This window comes from Rutidosis leptorrhynchoides, chromosome 8 (genome assembly GCF_046630445.1).
Source record: "Rutidosis leptorrhynchoides isolate AG116_Rl617_1_P2 chromosome 8, CSIRO_AGI_Rlap_v1, whole genome shotgun sequence".
Lineage (NCBI taxonomy): Eukaryota > Viridiplantae > Streptophyta > Magnoliopsida > Asterales > Asteraceae > Rutidosis > Rutidosis leptorrhynchoides.
The window spans coordinates 129,067,519-129,082,105 of NC_092340.1; the positions used below are offsets into that span (position 1 = coordinate 129,067,519).

The 14,587-nt window shown below is 34.5% G+C and overlaps 1 protein-coding gene across 1 annotated transcript; it reads left to right on the forward strand.

Annotated features, from left to right (window-relative positions):
• Nucleotides 1-2,190: 2,190 nt before the first annotated feature.
• Nucleotides 2,191-5,090, forward strand: LOC139861365 (zinc finger protein GAI-ASSOCIATED FACTOR 1-like). Its single transcript, XM_071849741.1, has 4 exons — nucleotides 2,191-2,723; nucleotides 3,040-3,436; nucleotides 3,531-3,784; nucleotides 4,126-5,090. Exons 1-4 carry the CDS (start codon nucleotides 2,582-2,584, stop codon nucleotides 4,890-4,892), a joined length of 1,560 nt encoding a protein of 519 aa, XP_071705842.1. The 5' UTR covers nucleotides 2,191-2,581; the 3' UTR covers nucleotides 4,893-5,090.
• Nucleotides 5,091-14,587: the final 9,497 nt, after the last annotated feature.

Here is a 14,587-nt window from a genome sequence, read left to right on the forward strand (position 1 = left end):
AATTTGGTCGGAAATTCACGGGTCATCACAGGTTAAACCTATAACTCACCAACATTTTTGTTGACGTTTTAAGCATGTTTATTCTCAGGTGATTATTAAGAGCTTCCGCTGTTGCATACTAAAATAAGGACAAGATTTAGAGTCTATGCTTGTATGATATTATGTAAAAACTGCATTCAAGAAACGTATTTTTGATGTAATATATTCTTATTGTAAACCATTATGTAATGATCGTGTGTAAACGGTATATTTTAGATTATCATTATTTGATAATCTACGTAATGCTTTTTAAACCTTTATCGATAAAATAAAGGTTATTGTTGTTTTAAAAATGAATGCAGTCTTTGAAAAACGTCTCATATAGAGGTCAAAACCTCGCGACGAAATCAATTAATATGAAACGTTTATAATCAATATGAACGGAACATTTCATTGTTAGGGGTATTCAAAGAAATTACGTGGATGGTCCCTATTAATAACGATCGTTAAAAATTTATTAAATTTTCACATGTGTTCTGTATATGAGGGTACTTTTTGTCATTTTTCATAACTTCTTTCTTTTTTCACGCTCTTTCCATTCTTGATTTTCCTCATCTCTTTCACCTAATTAAAAAGACTCTAAATACAAATCTAAATCACTTCAATTATAAAACATAAATTACAACTCTAGATTCATAATTATATTGCTACTATTCTTTTGTGAAGCTTCAAAATGAACTGATTCATTGGAACTCAGAACCACCGCCAGGGCCACCACGTAAAACTACCACCAGAACCAACACCAGAATCTTTGCAAATTCTTGAAGTTACACTGATAAATGTTTAAGTTGTAAAGTTTGATTCTAATATTTTATTTATATATTTTGGATTTTAATTTGAATTTGTTTTTGATCTGGATTGGATTTTGATATGATGAAATTGTTGGAAGGTTAATTAATTAGAGTTTGTGAATTCGGGTAAGATGTAAATGAAGAAGAATGATGATAAGACAGAATTACCCTTCATGTGCATCGAACATGTTAATACTTAACAAAAAATTTAACGATCAATATAGACAGGGATCACTCACGTAATTTTATGTAAATTATAGTGACCAACTGTGTCAAAAAGAAAGTATACAGACCACTCACGTAATATGTGATAAAATATAGGGGTGAGCATGGGCGGTTGGGGGTGGTTTTTTTGCAGAACCCACACCCATAACCAATACTTCGGTTAATCAACATAAAACCGTTCGGTACGGTTAAAAACAGTTTAGTTAATTCGGATAAATCGATTAATGAATAGGTATAAAACGGTTAATTTGGTTAATCGTTTATGGGTAAAAAAAAAAAAGTTCATCAATTTATGTCTAATACTATTGAAACTAACATTTAAATATATGAGTAGGTTTTTTCTCATATTTCTAAACCAAAATAAGAATTAGAGAGTGTGGCTTTTACACTTTAAATTCTTGCCAAATACATAAATGACTAGAATAATCATATTTTCATGTAGAGTTTTGAAACTGTTAAATAATCTTAAAACTTCATTTATCATAGTCATTGATCATATTATGTGCAATATACTCCGTAATTTGGTTTTGAACAGAAGCCATGAGTCCATGACCATTCTTCTTTTTCATTTATTAAATTAAATAAATAAATCAGTTTACTAACCGGAGAACATATACAGTCACTTATAATGATGTTACTCATAACTTCACAAGCAACCAACTAAAACTGAAGCATAGTTGTAAGTGTATATATAGAAGTTAATTAGTTCACATTCTTTATATGGTTTGGGCAATGATATGTAAGTACTATTTTTTACACATAACAAGTAATGATTTGTTCAACGATAATGGGGCGGTTTGATTAAAGTGGTGCGAGTATTCATTATTTTTATAACCGCCCCACAAACTTCGGTTAATCCATAAGTGTTAACCACATCCGCGATTATATGTTCGATTTGGTTAATTTTGTTCTGTTTTATCGGTTAATACAGTTACGGTTCGGTTAATCCGGTTTCTTGATGAGCCCTAATAAAACACATATATTTTTTTCTTAATTAAAATAAAAAAACATAATGCCTATTCCAACTTTTCCCTTTAAAATTTTATTTTATTCATTCATGATTTCCTAATTTTGGATTTTTTGATAAATTTATAAACGAAGACTATTTACCAATTCTCTCTCTCTCTCTATCTGAATTTCACCTTTTTTTCCAAGATCTTTCCATCATACTTTAAAAATCAATCAATATTTTTTATTGATTTACGCTTTAATTTCGGATTCTAGTGATCTGTTCTTATCGATATCTCTTTCGATCACTATAGCTAAAAGTTAGGGCTAATGTCTGAAACTTCGTAACCCTTGTTTTTATACTGTTGGTGACTAAATAACTAAATTAGCTCTGAGCTGAACACTTGAGCTAATTCTGTGCTATGGCTTTTGTTACTTAGTTGATTAATTTATGTTTTGATTCAAAATAGATGTAATCAAATAACTAGTTTGAATGATTGAGTGCTAACCCTAGAACAATAATAGTATTATAAGTTTGGCAGTACTTGAAGCAAAACCATAGAAGTAATTGAGTTAACATGACTACTGAGTTGGATAACTCGTCGGCGGTAAACGATTTCACCGTTTCCGTCGAAGCTAGTATATCATCGCCGGGAAATCAAACGGCGGCGCCGGCCGAAAAGCCGGTGAAACGGAAACGCAATTTAGCCGGCATGCCAGGTAATATGTAAATTCATCAAATTTTGTTCATAATTTAGTTAATTGTGATTATGATTATGATGTATAGTTTATTAATTGAAGTTGTAACTTGTTATTATTTGAGTTCCTTTAGTATTAGGAAATACATATATTAGTTAGTGTGTAAATGATCTCAGCTTATACTTATTAAATGAGAATCTTAGGCCCCGTTTGGCTCGCGATTGGATTACGGCAGAATTGGAATTGAATTTAGACATATGTCTTTAATTGGATTTGGGCTTTTTGTGTTAATATTGAAATGGAAAGTAATCTTTTTTTTTTCCTTTTAAAAAAATAGATCCAGATGCAGAGGTGATTGCCTTATCACCAAAGACATTAATGGCTACGAATCGATTTGTATGTGAAATTTGCAATAAGGGGTTTCAAAGAGACCAAAACTTGCAGCTTCATAGAAGAGGACATAATTTGCCATGGAAGCTTAAACAGAGGACAAGTAAAGAGATTAGGAAGAGAGTTTATGTATGCCCTGAACCATCGTGTGTTCATCATGATCCTTTACGTGCTTTAGGTGACCTCACAGGGATTAAAAAGCATTTCTGTAGGAAACACGGGGAGAAAAAATGGAAATGTGATCAGTGTTCGAAGAAATACGCAGTTCAGTCTGATTGGAAGGCTCATTTGAAGATATGTGGGACCCGCGAGTATAAATGCGATTGTGGGACTTTGTTTTCAAGGTTAGATATTTGTAAAAGCCTTTCGTTATAGTTGAATTTTTGTTATGATGATGAAAATTTATATATTTATTATTTTTGGTGTGTGTATGTTTAGGAGGGATAGCTTTATTACCCATAGAGCATTTTGTGATGCGTTAGCGGTGGAGAGTGCTAAAGATAAACCAGAAGATGAACCGCCCGAAAAAGATGAAGACGAAAAGCTTCAATCTTTAGAGTCGGGCCGACAGTCCACGTCAGCTCCATTGACACCGATATTAGTGTTGCCGCCACCTCCACCGCCATCTCCGCCCACTTGCACTCCTGTAGTTCCTGTACCATCACCAGATCTGTGTATTTCAAAAACACCAGGTATAACAATATAAGGTTATCTTATGGTTATTTCAGTTTTATGTTCTGTTACTGTTTTGTTGTTCATCATTCTGTTGAAAAGGGGGACCTTTATTATTATTGCTGGTAGAGGTGGCCAAATGGGCGGAATCGTTGGTTTGGGGAACTGTGTTATAATGGGCTTGGGTCAAAACGGGGGTAATATTTTGAAAAAGTTAAAAAATTTAGCAAGTTTCTTTTTTATTTGCATTTTGATAATCAAAGTTAAATGATTATAGATATGATTGATTTGCATTTCTTTGAAAGTTGATACAATTATTTAGAATTATATTGTTGGTACTAATTGTTGGATTTGCTTGTAGAATTGCCTGAAGTTTCGCAGTCAAATAATGATTCTAGACCCGTTTTGGATGATCCGCCACAATTAGTGGCGGGTTTGACCGGAAGCTGTAGCGGTAGCTGCAGCTCAACCAATACAGGAAGCACAAGCAGCAGTGTCTTTGCAAGCTTATTTGCATCATCAAATGCATCCAAAAGTTTACAACCTCAACCTCAACCTCAACCTCAACCGGCTGCATACAAAGACCTAATTCGGTCCATGACCCAACCCACACAACCACCCGATCTTACATTACCATCTTCAACTCTCGAGCCTATATCCCTATGCTTGTCAACCAATCAGGGCTCCTCAATTTTCACAACAAGCGGGCCCGAGCTTCGGCAATATGTTCAACCACCTCAGCCAACGATGTCAGCAACAGCGTTACTTCAGAAAGCTGCTCAAATGGGTGCATCTGCATCCGGTGCATCTCTCCTTAGGGGATTTGGACTCGACCGAGATGACCCAGATGGTGGGACCACCATTGGACTTGGGCTAGGAGTGGGCTATGATGGAAGGTCGGGTTTGGAAGAACTCATGATGGGGACTCCATCTGTATACGGACCTAAGCATACAACTCTTGATTTTCTTGGGTTGGGTATGGCGGCTGGTGGTGGGACCAACGGTCTGTCGGCTCTGATGACTTCGATTGGGGGCAGTCTTGATATTACGACTGCGGTTTCGTCTTATGGGCATGGTGGCAGAGGCAGTAGTGGTGAGTTCACTGCAAAAGATATGGAGACACAGTAGGCACTTGGCAACTCTTGTTTGTAGTAGTAGGTTAAATAAGTTATGTAAGTTTTTTCTTTTTTTTACTAATTTGATGTAAATTATTGTTTTATCTTTATATATATGTATAATCAAATCCAGAAAGAAATTATGTGACTCTGGATTTTCGTTTGCTTAGGACCATTGAATGATTCAACATATGCCAACTTTTTTTAATCCTATGTTGTGCATCTGAGATTCTGCATATTGTTAAGACTTTTTGTGTATCTGAATATATCTTTAATAGTTTGCATCATTTGCAGTTTCAACTTGCAATTTGAACATGTCACAAGCAAAATGGTTTTTATTATTGCTGTGAAAATGCTTATTATTATTGTGTAGCAAGCTTACAAATAAGTTAGAGTGTGTACCTTTTGGAATATTTCTTTTTTTTTTTTTTTTTTTTTTTTAACATCAGTTCGGGATCATTCATAGGGGATTAAACTACCCACGCGTTCATCTCCCGCAATTGCATAACTCACCTCTTACTGTTGTCCAGGAGGAAACTCGGCCCAATCCGAGGGCATGAGCGGTAAAACTCTTTCCCCCACTGCCCCAGCAACGCGATGTGCTGAAGGCACACCTGGATGGAATTCAAGAGTTAAGGGGCAACCTTGTGTGCAATGTTGCACTCTACGGGAGTCGAACTCCTTACCTTTCGCTAAAAGAGGCAGACCACTATCACATGAGCTACAACACACGGTTACCTTCTCGAAGATTTCTAAAAGGTGTAGATCGGCAATCACATTCAAACCCTATATTTTCTATGGAAACCGCCAAACTCACCTTGTAAGAATCAAATGCCTATAAAATACATCAACCAAATACCCTCTGTGACTGGAACCAGGGGAATTCCACCATGGCACTATGGTGTAATACACAACAACAACAACAACATTACCCAATTTCACTAAAGTGGAGTATGGGGGATGTTAGATGTAGACAGTCCTTTCCTCTACCCTAAAGTAAAAGGAAGTCATTCTTCTACCCAGGATACCTATCGGAATACAATGGCAAAGAGCAGCAACAACATTATTTAATATAAGACTGTAAATGGGTTGCCATTTGATAGGTGTACTCCTAACTAAAACTGAATATTTGATTCATGTTAATGTCCTGTTATCATCATTAGATGTTTTGACACCAAATTAGTATGTGAACTCTAAGTAATTAAAACTACCCCCAACCACTTCTTAAACTAAAATTGTGCATTAACAATCTGTGGACACTTTTATGCTGATCACTTTTGGAAACAATTAGTGAAATGACTCGTGGAACCACGGGTTTGTTTGAACGAAACAGTTTAACGATATGTTTTAGGTATTAAGTGAACGTAAATGCTAAAGTCATTTAGTTTAATGATCCGTGGAACCACAGAGTCCGACTAAGAAACTCGTCAGCTGAACATTGCATCAAACACCTAAAATGCATATTAAACAATCCACATCCAATCATAAGAGATAATATTGATTGTCATTTTATTTAAAAGTGTAAATTAAAATATAAATTTAGAATTGATTTCCTTCTGGCTAGCTTTTATACCTTCTCGTACTCAATTCAAAATAATTAATTAAAATAATTCAAAATTATTTAATTTTAATAATTAAAATAATTATTAATAAGATTTAATAATAATAATTAATTAATAAGATTTAATTTTAATTTAAAATTATTTAAATTAGTGACATGTGACGACCCGAAAATTTCTGACCAAATTTAAACTTTATTTTTAAATGATTTAATGTTTTCGACACGATAAACAAAGTCTGTAATGTTGAGTCTCAAGTTTTGGAACTATATTCATGTAATCAATTATTCTTTGACTGTTCTCGAAGATTCACGAACAATATATATATAACTTAATGTGCATATATATATATATATATATATATATATATATATATATATATATATATATATATATATATATGTGTGTGTGTGTGTGTGTGTGTGTGTGTGTGTGTGTGTGTGTGTGTGTGTGTGTGTGATTTCAAATTATTTAGTGTAAGACCCAAATATTTATTGTACATAATGTATTTATGGTGTACGATGCGTGTATTAAGTATACGAAGCACGTACGTGTTGCTTGCTCGAACGTCGAAGGAAACTGGACGTTGTCAGTGACAAGGTGTGTACGTATCTTTTCAACCCAAATAAAGTTTTAGTTGATGTTTCAAAGCCTTACCATTGGAAAGAAAATCTTATTACGTTTCCAACGATATTTGATTCATCGAAAACGGAGCTACGGTCAAAAAGTTATGGCCAAAACAAGAAACTGAAAACTGACCTGAAGGTTGGAGCGGCGCTCCACCTTATGGAGCGGCGCTCCGATCCCGTCTGATGCAATTTTCAGCTTTTTTAAAGTGTTTAAATGAGGGGTACTTTGATCTTTTCACTTAGGGTCGGTTTGGGGTCATCAAAACTGATCCATTGATCATTTTGGATCACATTTCACTCATCAAACCCTCTCATCAAACCCTAGAGTGAGAAACCCATTTTAAGTGAGAGAAAGCTCCATTTGGAGAAGAAGAAGTTTGATTCGGGTCAAGTCTCAAGTATTAAAGTTGTTCATCTCGTCAACGGCATCATTTTGGCGGTATTGGTAAGTTCAAACTCCGAATTTCATTGTTTGATTTGAGATTCAATGTTAGGGTTTGAGATAGTTAGTTGTAAAACCCACTTAGTTGATGAAGAGAGTTTATGGAAACTTGCTATTTTGATATTTGGCGGGTTTTGGGTTGGTTAATGATTTAACCATGTTTAAGACTTGTAAATGGTGTATAATCACTAGTATTAGTGATTATTGATGTTTTGGAAACCATTAGGGTTCTTGTGGTTGACTAATAATTAGGGTTTGTTAATGATTATGACTCAATTACCGATTTAATAAGGTTTATAAACTTAAAATGGATTAAGTTGAAGCATAGAACCGAGTTAAATATGTTTTAGTGTCAAAACTTGCTAATGGCGTGATATTAACTTCTTATGGGTCAAATTAGGGTTTAAGTGTCATTATGGGCAAGATAGGTGTTTAACACCTATGATTGGGTTTAATTGGCGTATTAGGACCATTCTCACTTGTGTTAGTGATTATTGGAGGATTTGGACCTCGGTTGGGCTTGGAAGTGCAATCGGGTCGATATTGCACTAGGTGTCAATATGGGTTGGTTTGTAATCCACCCTAATTGTGTTGTTTATTATTATGATAATGAATTAGGTACGTTCATTGGTGGATCAACTTATTTGGCTTGCTTTCTTCAAGACTTCAAAGTGAGTGGAATAGTTATACATATATGTGTATAATTTATTTGCTTTTGCGCGATGTGCACAATAGCCGGGTTTTAGTGCACATCGATGCGACGATAGCCGTTTAGACACCTTTGGGAATAGTGTCACAATAGCCGGATTTTGTGCACTACATGCGACTTAATATTTGTGGACCCGATATATTTATTGTAATGCTATTATTTGACGATGAGTCACATAGCCGTTTTTGTGACCATTGAGGTGTTGCATAGCCGTTTTTGCACACATTAATTAATGGTGTCACATAGCCATTTTTGTGACCATAGTTGTGGGACATATCCGTTTTGTCCAATTGATAATTATGCACATAGTCGTGTTTGTGCATATGGTGGTGAGTAATAGCCGTGTTTTACTCCCACGTTGTTGCCCGTATTATTGTTGCACATAGCCGTGTTTGTGCACATGATTATGAGTAATAGCCGTGTTTTACTCACACATTGATCAAGTGATGCCATAGCCGTTTTTGGAACACTTGGGGGTGATGCCATTGCCGTTTTTGGAACACCTCGGGGGTTAGCATACCATAGCCGTGTTTGGGCGCTAACGGTTGTTATGAACATCGATGACTTTTTTCGCGAAGTCATTCCCTTGCGAAGAATTGGTTAACCATGGTTTATAGTTGTTGTGTAGCATTTAATTATTATTATGATCATTATGCTAATGATGTTGCTAGTTGTACGATTCTGATGATACTAGCTTTGTTACGAGATGATATGCGAGATTATGCTAAGGTTTATGCTAGTTGTACGTTTGATGTTACTAGCTTGTGTGAATTGATACATGAGATAATTATGGTGCGTTTGATGTTACTAGCTTTTACGCTAGTTATACGAGTTTATTGTGGTAAGATTGTTGATGCTAGTTTCTTATGTTTTAACATGCGGGATTAATGCGTGGTTTGGGTAAGGGAGTGCAAGTAGGTAAATTATATATGTATGTGTGTAACTATTGCACTCACTAAGCGTTAGCTTACCCTCTCGTTGTTTACATTTTTATAGATTTGCTTGGATGCGGTGGCTCGGGTAAGCGTGGGAACCAGTGGCTCGCGTAGTCGCTTTTGAAGGCTTGCTTTTGGATTAATTAGGATTGGGTAGCGTATCCCCAATCGCCATGCTCGGCTCTTATTTTGTGTTTAAAATTGTGGAGTCAAAACTTGTATTTTGTACTTAAAGGGGTAATTTAGGTCGATGTGGGCCCCGCCTCGTAAAACTTATTTTATAAATGGAACGTGTTAGTTTTTCATATATGAATATGTTGTGAAAAGCGTTTTGTCTAAATACGTCGGGAAGTGGTCAAACATTTTCATGTTTTTGACTTTTTGGGACAGCAGCCTGTCCAGGTCTTTTTGCGCGCCGCGCCAATAGCTGTGCAACAAAATAAAAAAAAAAATTTGTGATACTTTAAGCCGGTTCGAACGTGGTTTGGTTTGGGTTGTTACATTTAGTAAACGATGGTAACATTCGATTATTGATTCGATTGATATTTAGATAAGTTAACCAAAACGTTTAAGATGAACCAGTAAAACACTAATTTGCTACCGTATTTTCGAATTGCTACAGTACCCGGAAAGCTACAGTGTTTTCGAAAATCACTATTTGCTACAGTGATAAAACTCTAATTATCAACTCAAAATCGTCATGAAAACATTTTTATTGATAGCCATGACGACCTCACTCAAATTTCGGGACAAAATTTTCTTTAACGGGTAGGTACTGTGACGACCCGGAAATTTCTGACCAAATTTAAACTTTATCTTTAAATGATTTAATGTTTTCGACACGATAAGCAAAGTCTGTATTGTTGAGTCTCAAGTTTTGGAACTATATTCATGTAATCAATTATTCTTTGACTGTTCTCGAAGATTCACGAACAATATATATATATAACTTAATGTGCATATATATATGATTTCAAGTTATTTAGCAAACGATGGTAACATTCGATTATTGATTCGATTGATATTTAGATAAGTTAACTAAAACGTTTAAGATGAACCAGTAAAACACTAATTTGCTACAGTATTTTCGAATTGCTACAGTACCCGAAAAGCTACAGTGTTTTCGAAAATCACTATTTGCTACAGTAAAAAAACTTTGCTGCAGTAACTTTGCAGCAGTAAAACACTATTTTAAAATAAAAATGTATATATGTGTATGTATATACTACGAGACGATGATTTACAGAAGCAAATAACCAAAACACTTAATTGATTAAAGCTACACTTCGAGTGACATAGTTTATCAATGATTAAGTTTAATTTTTGATAAAGGTACACGTCGCGTAACGAAAAGTACTAGTTTTCTAAGCGTACGAAAATACGTTCGAGAAACCGGAACTGGGACTTAAACCGGGCATCAACGTACATAATAACGGGACTAAATTTACAAGTCCACTATGCACGAGAATATAAGATAATATATATATAATTAATATAAATTATATATATTGTAAATATAATTAATAAATATGTCGACAAGCTTATGGACAAAAACATACTGAGCTGGAAAAAGGGGTCATGCGATCGCATGGCCATTGCACCTCTAAACCATGCGATCGCATGGGGCTAAACAACTGGCCAGGTACTATAAATTCAAGTGTTTTTGCTCGAACGAATATCACACACACATATTTACACAGATATAGATATATACTCCGTAATATTTATTTATTTATTTATTATTATTATTATTATTATTATTATTATTATTATTATTATTATTATTAAGATTAATATTATTATTAATCTAATTATTATTAGTAATATTATTAGTATTATACATAAAATACTACGACGAGGTCATGTCCAAATAATTTCAAACCGAGTTTTCAAATGAGTCAAAGCTAAGGAAACTATGGGCTATAGCTATGGAGGTTATGGGTAATGTACGTGGGTATTATTGGCAAGTCAAACCTAGTGTTTATCATCTCTGTTGCGTCTACATACTTTCCCTGCAATATTGAATCACAATATTGATACGTGAGCATTCATATCTTATCTTTTATATATTAATTGTGTATCCATGTCTAGTGCTCGAATATATATATTTATGCATGCTTGTATGCTAAATTTCATCGTTAAACAGTTTATAATGAATCACGAATTAAATACATATATTACTGGTAAAAGGTATATGATATACATGTTTTTGGAAAGCTGGCGAAAAATCAATAATTTTTCATTTAGAAATCGCGTAATTTCGATGAACGAATTAAAAGATATGGTCAACTGAATTTTGATTGATGTTAATTGAAATTGCTTTTGAATCTGCAATTAATATTTAAAAAACTTGTTTGTAAGATTGATAAATTGGATTTTTGAATATTACCAACCTAGTAAATGAATCCTTATATAAGGCACGTCTCGTTTTGTTGAACTATTGTAAAAATTAACTTTTTGAAACGACTTTGGATAACTTTTGTATGTCAATCTCGAGCATTAGGATTGTGATACACTAAGACCTGACCTAGCTTGATAGACATTTATTGACCAACATATGTTCTCTAGGTTGAGATCTACGGTTATTTGGTAATCCGAGTTTCGGTCACATTTTGGTGAACGACTTTATATGCTGCTAAGGTGAGTTTCATATGCTCCCTTTTTAATTGCTTTTGCAATCTATATTTTTGGGCTGAGAATAAATGCACTTTATTTTAAATGCAACGGATACAAGTACATACTAAATTCTACACCGAGTTTGAATCGAAAATCCCGTAGCTTTGGTAACTAGTAACTGCCGGTTATAAGAAGTAGTGGGCGCGAGTAGTTGTATATGGATCCATAGGGCTTTACATCCCCGTCTGTTCCAGGTATAGAAACCCTAGCCTGAACTATAAAATAGACATATGCTATTTGAGTTTAGTACACGTTGGATTGCGTGTATTGTACATGTTGATTCCATGTATGTTAAAACAGGGGTACTTATTATAACGTTAAAGTTTAGTTACCAGGGTGCTCAATCTTGTAAAATATTTTGATAAAAGTTTCTGGATGAAACAACTGAAATCTTGTGATCCACCTTTTTGTACAGATTATGCAAAACATTAAAACTATGAGCTCACAACCTTTATGTTGACACTTGTTAGCATGTTTATTCTCAGGTTCCCTAGAAGTCTTCCGCTGTTTGCTTATATGTTAGACAAGCTATGTGCATGGAGTCTTACATGGCATATTTTTCAAGGAAACATTGCATTCACCAAATCATCACCATGTTTCTTATTTTGACTGCATTGTCAACGGAAGTACTATTGTAAACTATTATATTACGGTGATTGTCTATATGTAGAAATCATCGGATGTCAAAAACCTTTGATTTAAATATTCTTTTATGGTGTGCCTTTTCAAAAGAATGTAATGTTTACAAAACGTATCATATAGAGGTCAAATACCTCGCAATGAAATAGATGAATGACGTGTTCGTCCATATGGATTTGGAGCGATCGTCACAGTTGGTATCAGAGCGTTGGTCCTAGCGAATCAGGTCTTGCATGAGTGTGTCTAACTGATAGTTGTTAAGATGCATTAGTAAGTCTGGACTTCGACCGTGTCTGCATGTTAAAAGTTTTGCTTATCATTTCTTGTCAGAAATTACATGCTTATCATTCTTAAGTCTAGACACGTTTTTCTGCATTTATTGCATAAATAGTGTATAGACAAAAATTCATATCTTAGCGTATCTGTTACTGTAAACTTTTCCTGACATCTTCCGAAAATTTCTCCGTGATTTATGGAATTTGGTATTATATATACATATGTAAATTATGTATTGAAGAATACCAAACTAAATTCTATAATCTAATTCATATCAAAAATCATCTCCCTAATTATACAAGATGGATCCCGTATCTAGTTCAAATTCCTTAAACTCCGACAGCTATTCCGATATGGATATTCACCTGAACTCCGAAGACAGTGTAATCGGAATGGTTCAACCAATTAGCCATCATCTATTCTGGATGAATTGGGGATGGGTTCGTAGCCTACTTAGTCATTGGAGACAAGAAGAAGGTGATCCCTTCCATCCACCACATTGCCCTCTTGGCGAAGAACCTGAAGCACTTACCGGCGAACCTGTTCGTAATACCATTTTCTCTCTCATTTCCCGAGTATCTCGTCACGATTATATACTATCTCAAATTCTAGATCTTATTCATCCGCTCATCCAAACCGACAATCATCCCGGTGTAGTAGAAGAAGTCAACGAGCTTCGCGCTCGGGTAGTAGCTTTGGAGAATATGGTGCAAAGGTTACAAGCACCAGCAGCATCACCGGCATCAACAGTACCACCATCAACAACACCAACAGTACCATTACCACCACCAACAACAACCGCACCGCAAACCTCAACTTCACAATCTGTCCCCACGAGCATCAACGTCATACGCCCTATAGATACCAAGGAATATCAACAACAACAAACGATGAAGTATTGATTCATAACTTCATCGAAGAAATATTCTGCACAGAATATGTAGTTTCTAAAAGTTTTAGAGATTATATATTGTAAATTAGTAGTGGGCGGATAGAAATAATAAAGTGAAACCCTGACAGGAATAGTGCGCGATTTACAAGCTAGACTTGTTATACAAGCAGCATCAACAATATCGTCAGCATCACCAGCACTTCAGTACTATCAGCATCGTCAGCACTAGCAGCACCTATAACATCACAATTTCCACCAGTTCCATAATCACCAACATCATCACAAATCAACAACACATATATTATATCAACGAGTTATAAAGTATTAACTCATTTCCTCTGAAGAAATTATATGTATATTTTATATATATGTGAAATTTGAAATCAAAATAAATCTTTTCGTACTAAGCTATTACATGTGAATCATAACTGGTAGGTACTACTCGGTTAGTTCATGTTACTAATATGCTATACATACTTCGTTAATGACTTAACAATCATTAACTATAATCTCTTCATAATAAATCAAGTGTATTATTCAAATACATGATTGATTTTAACACTTTCATTTTCGATGTACTTGAAACTTTCCAGAAAACATCATTCTTACCTTGCGAAGTTAGCAAGAGTCCATAAGCACCAACATGATTCACTGAGAAAATATCAATAAAACTGAATAACGAAGTATTGATTACATTAGTAAAATACTCCACGAAGATTATGAAATATTTAATGTTTTAGAGATTATTTATTTCTAATCCAGCCGAAAATTAAATGAGCTTAATATGATATTAACTCATTAAATCTGTATTACATCTGAAGAAAATATTCAAACATATATTTTCATAAAGACTGTAGTAAAATTCTTCTGTACAAAGTATTACTTGTGAAATTTTTAACGGGTAGGTAATACCCGGAAAATATATAAGTTCACAATTAATATGTTACACTG

Coding starts and splice junctions, on each gene's coding strand:
- LOC139861365 (XM_071849741.1), top strand. CDS start 2,582: ATGACTACTGAGTTGGATAACTCGTCGGCGGTAAACGATTTCACCGTT. Junction 2,724..3,039: donor CAATTTAGCCGGCATGCCAG/GTAATATGTAAA, acceptor TTAAAAAAATAG/ATCCAGATGCAGAGGTGATT. Junction 3,437..3,530: donor TGTGGGACTTTGTTTTCAAG/GTTAGATATTTG, acceptor GTGTATGTTTAG/GAGGGATAGCTTTATTACCC.